Source organism: Rhincodon typus, chromosome 8, assembly GCF_021869965.1.
Source record: "Rhincodon typus isolate 14 chromosome 8, sRhiTyp1.1, whole genome shotgun sequence".
NCBI lineage: Eukaryota > Metazoa > Chordata > Chondrichthyes > Orectolobiformes > Rhincodontidae > Rhincodon > Rhincodon typus.
The window spans coordinates 37,093,276-37,100,654 of NC_063339.1; the positions used below are offsets into that span (position 1 = coordinate 37,093,276).

The following is a 7,379-nucleotide window of genomic DNA, read 5'->3' on the forward strand; positions in this document are numbered from 1 at the left end:
CATCTGAGATGTTCGGGAGTGGAATGCCTCATCCTGGGAGCAGATGCAGCGGAGACGAAGGCATTGGGAATAGGGGATGGCATTTTTTGCAGGAGGGTGGGTGGGAGGAGGTCTATTCTAGGTAGCTGTGGGAGTCGGTGGGCTTGAAATGGATATCGGTTTCCAGGTGGTTGCCAGAGATGGAAACAGAGGGGTCCAGGAAGGAGAGAGAGGTATCAGAGATGGTCCGGGTGAACTGAAGGTTGGGGAGGAAGGTGTTGGTGAAGTGGATGAACCGTTTGAGCTCCTCGTGGGAGCACGAGGCGGCGCCGATACAGTCATCGATGTAACGGAGGAAGAGGTGGGGTTTAGGGCCAGTGTAGCTTTGGAAGAGGGATTGTTCCACGTATCCTACAAAGAGGCAGGCATAGCTTGGGCCAATGCGGGTATCCATGGCCACCCCCTTTGTCTGTAGGAAGTGAGAGGAATTGAAAGAGAAGTTGTTAAGGGTGAGGACGAGTTCAGCTAAGCGGATGAGGGCGTCGTTCCTCCCACCTAAAGCCCCACCCCCATCTCCTACCTACTAGCCTCATCCCGTCCCCTTGACCTGTCCGTCCTCCCTGGACTGACCTATCCCCTCCCTAACTCCCCACCTACACTCACCTTTACTGGCTCCATCCCCGCTTCTTTGACCTGTCTGTCTCCTCTCCACCTATCTTCTCCTTTATCCATCTTCTATCCGCCGCCGTCCTCTCTCCCTATTTATTTTAGAATCCCCTTCCCCTCCCCCATTTCTGAAGAAGGGTATAGGCCCAAAACGTCAGCCTTCCTCCTCCTCTGATGCTGCTTAGCCTGCCGTGTTCATCCAGCTCTACACCTTGTTATCTCAGATTCTCCAGCATCTGCAGTTCCTACTATCTCTGAAACCTTTTCGGGCTACTTTGAGTAAAGGAATAAATTAAATGATGATTAACTTATAAAAGACATCTGGATAGAAGCTCTCCTGTCCTTCAAACATCCTGGCTATTGAGACCATGAGCACACATGAGAGACAAAAATAAATTACTCTTGAAACAAATGGCAGAGGGTCGCAAACACAAACAGTCTCTTCAGATATCTGGTTGATGCCTGTGTTCATGCTCCTCTGTCCACCCTACTTTTCCCTACATCCTTGCAGTCCTTTTCCTTTCATGAACTTATCTAGCTTCCCCTCAAATACCACTAACTATGCCGGTTAATTACACCTATGAGGTGCTGAGTTCCACAGTCCAACCACTCACCAAGTCAAATGTTTCTCCCACGTTCCCTGTTAGTTTAGAAATTATTATTTCATTTTTATGGCTACTACATTGAGACAACACTGCATCTTCCTCCCAAGTAGAAAGATGTTGTCTACGTCTACTTTACTAAATCCCTCCATAATGATCAAGACTCAAATCAGACTTCTTCCATCTTCTACTTTTCTCAAGCTACACAGAATCTCATTGCTTACTTGGAAGCCCAATGGTCAAAATTCACATTATGCCCATTTTATTCATATTAGGTGCGTTCAGCGACCTGACCCCATGCTGCCAATTGGTATCTTTCCACAGAAAGAATGTGGAGTTTGGAAATATATGGAATCTCTGGACCTTCTTGAACGCTCACACAGCATGAGAGATAAGAAATGGTGCCCAAATTGATTATCAACTTGTTTTGTCACTGAAGTGATGGAAGAAGAAGCGCAAATACAGTATGAAATTACCAAGGAGTGATGGTTGAGCACTTAGCAATTGATGGTTTTATTTTTGGTCTGCACAGGCAAAACACTATCATGGACAATGGTATATACTTGACAAACATGTGCAACACATACCATTTCCTCGCCACACCTCAGCCAAATGGCAACCGATCTCACCAGGCTCTTTGCAGAATTCAATAACATCTTTACATGTTGTTTCTGGGGTTATCGGGACTTCGGTTAAACCCTGTTCATTGTTACTTAAGTACACAGTCAGTATCATCTGCAAAAAAGAAAGATTTTATATACTAAACTCACGCTATAATGATTTCAGCTTATTTTTCAATAAACTCAGGATTTTCAAAGAACACTTTATACATTCAAGCTTAAACTACTTTTTAAGGACAAAATCATTTGAACAGAGGGCTAATATTCTTTTCTGAAGAGCAGATGTTTACTTGAAATATTATAAGTTACAACTCTCAACGTAACATAGTATAAAATTGTTGAGACTCTGGACAAAGCTGAAAGCAAAAACAGTGAAAGTGTATTTATTGCTTTAAAAAATTCATAGTACCCAGAAACAGGTATTAACATTTTCATATAAAAGGAATGCACCTGCCTCAGCAATATTTTACATCAAATGCACAACTTGCTGTTCAGCTAACACTGAATCCCAGCCTAACCAGCCAGTATGTCTTTAAATTGTATCAGAGATAGTTGGAACTGCAGATGCTGGAGAATCTGAGATAACAAGGTGTAGAGCTGGATGAACACAGCAGGCCAAGCAGCATCAGAGGAGCAGGAAGGCTGACGTTTCGGGCCTAGACCCTTCATCAGAAAAGTCTAGGCCCAAAACGTCAGCCTTCCTGCTCCGTTCATCCAGCTCTACACCTTGTTATCTCAGTATGTCTTTAAAAAAGTCAGATTTAAAAGAATGACGGCACTCAAAGGCAAAATACTGAGGATGTTGGAAATCAAACAAACAGAGAAATGCAGACTCAACTCTATTAGAACATTCAGCTCTGAAGAAGTCATACCAGACTCATAACGTTAACTCTGCTTTTCTCTCTCCACAGATGTTGCCAGACCTGCTGAGTTTCTCCAGTATTGTGTTTGCTTATAACAACTATGTCTACCAATTCCCCCATCTGCACCAACACCGAAAACATCTACAGCTGCAGTAGGTTCTTGTTTCATGCATTATGTGCATGGCTAATCAAATCACTGATTCAGAAGGCCAAATTCATTTGTTCTCATTGTACATAACATAATAATGCCACTGCTTGAAAAATAAAACTACAATTGGAGGCCAAGTACCACAAGGATTTAAGAGTAGTGGCTCTCGAAATGCATTATTTAAAAAAGGTCACCTTCAAATAAATTTGCTAAATGTTTGTTGAACATAAAGTTCTCAGTACGAATTAACTTGGTACTAATCATTTCACTTCTCCATATTTTATCTCTTACTTTGTTTCATTAAATAGTATGCTTAACTGGTTGATGAGGTTTTAACAAATACTAAACAATAATGGAGGGCTCAACTTGAATTCAACGGAAATTAAGATGAAAACCTGTTTCCAAAATGGGCAGCCAAATCCAAATACCTTGCCCAGTGATATACTGACCCAACCATCTCCTGTAAATCCGAAATGAAAGACAGCAAAAGATAAACACTATTCATTTGTGAACTCTAATAATGTACTATTTCCAGTCATGTGACTTGTACGCTAATTACTGGAGATAAATAGTATTTATCTGCTATTTTACTGAGACCGCATTTAACACAAGTAGCTTCAATCATGTGCCATGAGGGGACAAATTGTTGCAGTTATCCAAAAACTTTTAAGGCTGCAGATTGTAAGAAAACTGAATCATATTCTATCTACTTTATTAAGATGCATCACATACCTCAAAAAAACTGCACAAGATACTCAATTCATCAGAACACAAACAATAACAGGACCACTGTTCAAAGTTGTGCTTGCCAAAGTACACAAAAGCCGCAGTTCATGTTTATTTATGATGAAGAAACATTAACTTGATGATTGCAGGTGTTTTGTATGCAAGGTCAAACTAAGCATTCAAATATTACAATCAACTTTCTGTTACATCAATTCAAAGAATACAATATCATTTATACCTTTCCATGTTTGTAATTATTCTTATTCCCGAAATGAAGCTTTTGCTCAACTTTTTTACGTAGCCAAGAATTCTCTCTTGACTTAACTAAGCTGCGCAGCACCATTGCAACAAAATTCGTCATGTATTTTGCATTAATAATCAAACTTGAGAAAAGAAAATGGAGGGGAATACAAAGAACAGGAGAAAAATGTTCTTGTCAACAGGAATGGAATTCTAAAAGAAAACAGTCTACCAGCAGGTCTCTGTACTAGGCTCAAATGGTAATCCACTTCACTGTATTAGCTGACGTCATTAGGTTCTTGTGATGCAGAATCAGCAGGCATACTTATGACTTCAACACTGATAAGATGGCCCAAATAGAACAGGACAGCATTTTCTCCTGACAGCAAAGGCATATCAAGTACACTCTAATCTACGATACATTTGAGAGAAAACGGTTACATCAGTGGAGTGAAAAAAATCTGGATGCAGAATTATTGAACTGACAGTATGAAATTTTGCAGAATACTTACTTACTTTTCCAACTCTGTAGCTTACAATTAACAATTAAACATTAAAATACATTTCACTTTGCAGGTCCAACTTTGCAACAAATTGTGACAGTTTGATGTGACATTTTACAAGTTAACTTAGCTGTCATGATTATATACATGCAGGTAGTTCACCTCACACTATGGAAAATCACATCATAGGGAAATCGTTATACCTGTACAGCAGAAAGTTTGCATTGTGCAAACATTGTCCACTATTTATCAATTGCGTTACAGCCAATTTACATTAACAAAACACGCATTATAGCAGAACTAGCTGTACAGTACATTACAGAGCATTATGCATGTCAAGTGCAAACAGTAATAACTTGAATTTACTAAAAAAAAAATTGCGAAATAAATGTCCTAAAGCACACCATTAAAGTAATCAATACAAAGCTGCACAAAGAGATACAAGGAAGATGTAGGCTTGAGGGAATGCCTGCCAGGGGCAAAGATCAGTAGAGAACTTCAGGAAAGGAATTCTGGAGTTCATGGTGTGGCCACCAAAAGTGTTGTATGCGATTTGAAAGACTCCAGAATTTGAGGAATGTGGATATCTCAAACAGCTGTCAGAGTAGCAGCAGTCACAAATACAGAGTCAAAGCCATGGAGAATTTTGAAAACAGGTAGAATTTAACAGACTGGCATTGTTCAACTGGAAGTCAACATAGGCCAGCAAGCACAAAAGTGCTGGGTAAATGAGACCTCATGCGAGTTAGATTATAAATTGACCTGAAATTTACAAAAGGATAGAATCAAGGAGGACAATCAGGGAAACTAACAACAGCTTTCTCTGATTTTGTGCTGTATACAATGAAAAACAGCTCCCTAAATAACTGAGATAACAAGGTGTAGAGCTGGATGAACACAGCAGGCCAAGCAGCATCAGAGGTGCAAGAAAGCTGATGTTTAGGGGCTAGACCCTTCTTCAGAAATGGGGGAGGGGAAGGGGATTCTCAAATAAATAGGGAGAGAGGGGGAGGCGGATAGAAGGTGGGGCTTGAGGTGGGAGAAGGGGATAGGTGGAAGGACAGGACAGGTTAGGGAGGCGGGGACAAGCTGGGCTGGTTTTAGGATGCGGTTGGAGGGAGGGAGATTTTGAAGCTTGTGAAGTCCACATTGATACCATTGGGCTGCAGGGTTCCCAAGCGAAATGTGAGGTGCTGTTTCTGCAACCTTTGGGTGGCATCGTTGTGGCACTGCAGGAGGCCCAGGATGGACATGTCGTCTGAGGAATGGGAGGGGGAGTTGAAATGGTTCGCGACTGGGAGGTGCAGTTGTTTAGTGCGAACCGAGCGTAGGTGTTCCTCCCACCCACCTTCCTGCAAAAAAGCCCTTCCCAATTCCTTTGCCTCCGCCGCATCTGCTCCCAGGATGAGGCATTCCACTCCCGAACATCTCAGATGTCCTCATTTTTCAAGGACCGCAACTTCCCCCCGCCCCCAGTGTCGAGAACGCCCTCGACCATGTCTCCCGCATTTCCCGCAACTCATCCCTCACACCCCCTCCCCGCAATAACAACGAAAACAGAATCACCCTCGTCCTCACGTACCACCCCACCAACCTCCGGATCCAACGCATCATCCTCCAACACTTCTGCCATCTGCAATCCGACCCCATCACCAAAGACATTTTTCCCTCCCCACCCTTATCTGCTTTCCGGAGGGACCACTCTCTCCGTGACTCCCTTGTCTGCTCCACACTCGGTACTTTTCCCTGCAACCGCAGGTAGTGCTACACCTGCCCCTACACCTCCCCCCTCACCCCCATCCCAGGCCCCAAGAAGACCTTCCGCATCAAGCAGATGTTCACCTGCACATCTGCCAATGTGGTATACTGTATCCGCTGTTCCTGTTGTGGCCTCCTCTATATCGGGGAAACCAAGCGGAGGCTTGGGGACCGCTTTGCGGAACACCTACGCTCAGTTCACACTATACAACTGCACCTCCCAGTCGCGAACCATTTCAACTCCCCCTCCCATTCTTCAGACGACATGTCCATCCTGGGCCTCCTCCAGTGCCACAACGATTCCACCCGAAGGTTGCAGGAACAGCACCTCATATTCCGCGTGGGAACCCTGCAGCCCAATGGGGACTTCACAAGCTTCAAAATCTCCCCTCCCCCAACCGCACCCCAAATCCAGCCCAGCTTGTCCCCGCCTCCCTAACCTGTCCGTCCTCCCTGGACTGACCTATCCCCTCCCTAACTCCCCACCTGCACTCACCTTTACTGGCTCCATCCCCGCCTCTTTGACCTGTCTGTCTCCTCTCCACCTATCTTCTCCTTTATCCATCTTCTATCCGCCTCCCTCTCTCCCCATTTATTTCAGAATCCCTTCCCCTCCCCCATTTCTGAAGAAGGGTCTAGGCCCAAAACGTCAGCTTTCCTGCACCTCTGTTGCTGCTTGGCCTGCTGTGTTCATCCAGCTCTACACCTTGTTATCTCAGATTCTCCAGTATCTGCAGTTCCTATTATCCCTAAATAATGGAGAATGGTCGATGATTGTTTTAAGCATGTTGTAAACTCATTTACATTCCCCTCAGGTGACGATGTTGTGGACATTTCTAGTAGCACTACTGGCGACAGCAAAAATACAGTGAACTGTAAAATAAGCTTTCAGGATACAAGACTAGATATGCAGAAAAATTTCAAAATAACCTGATTTATATGTTTGACAACACGCAAAATTTTGAAGAGAGAGAGAGGAGATGGAGGGGGAGGGGGAGATGCTGGGATTTGAATGACAAAGTGGGGAGTCGAGATAAGGCTGGAAGATTTGCAGAGCTTTGTTATGATTGCAATTAATGGTAATACCGAATGAGTCAAATCTCAGAGTGAGATCTGATTCAACAAACCAGAAGTTTTACTTTTTCTTTTGATTATCATGGAAATCAGTCGTTGAACAAATTAACACAAGACTGCCAATGTACTTTTAACAAAAGAACAATGTTTATTACACAAAAGAAAAAGTACAAACTGTTAAGTTATCCAGTCTCATTACT

At 43.1% G+C, this 7,379-nt stretch overlaps 1 protein-coding gene across 1 annotated transcript in view; it reads right to left on the reverse strand.

The window, feature by feature from the left end:
* Positions 1-3,965, reverse strand: part of LOC125483709 (apoptosis-stimulating of p53 protein 1-like) — a 50,418-nt gene extending 46,453 nt beyond the window's left edge. The window contains exons 1-2 of the mRNA XM_048600096.1: positions 3,843-3,965; positions 1,835-1,982 (exon numbers count right to left, since the gene is read on the reverse strand). Coding sequence (XP_048456053.1) covers positions 1,835-1,982; positions 3,843-3,965 — 271 coding nt within the window. The remainder of the gene's footprint in view (positions 1-1,834; positions 1,983-3,842) is intronic.
* Positions 3,966-7,379: the final 3,414 nt, after the last annotated feature.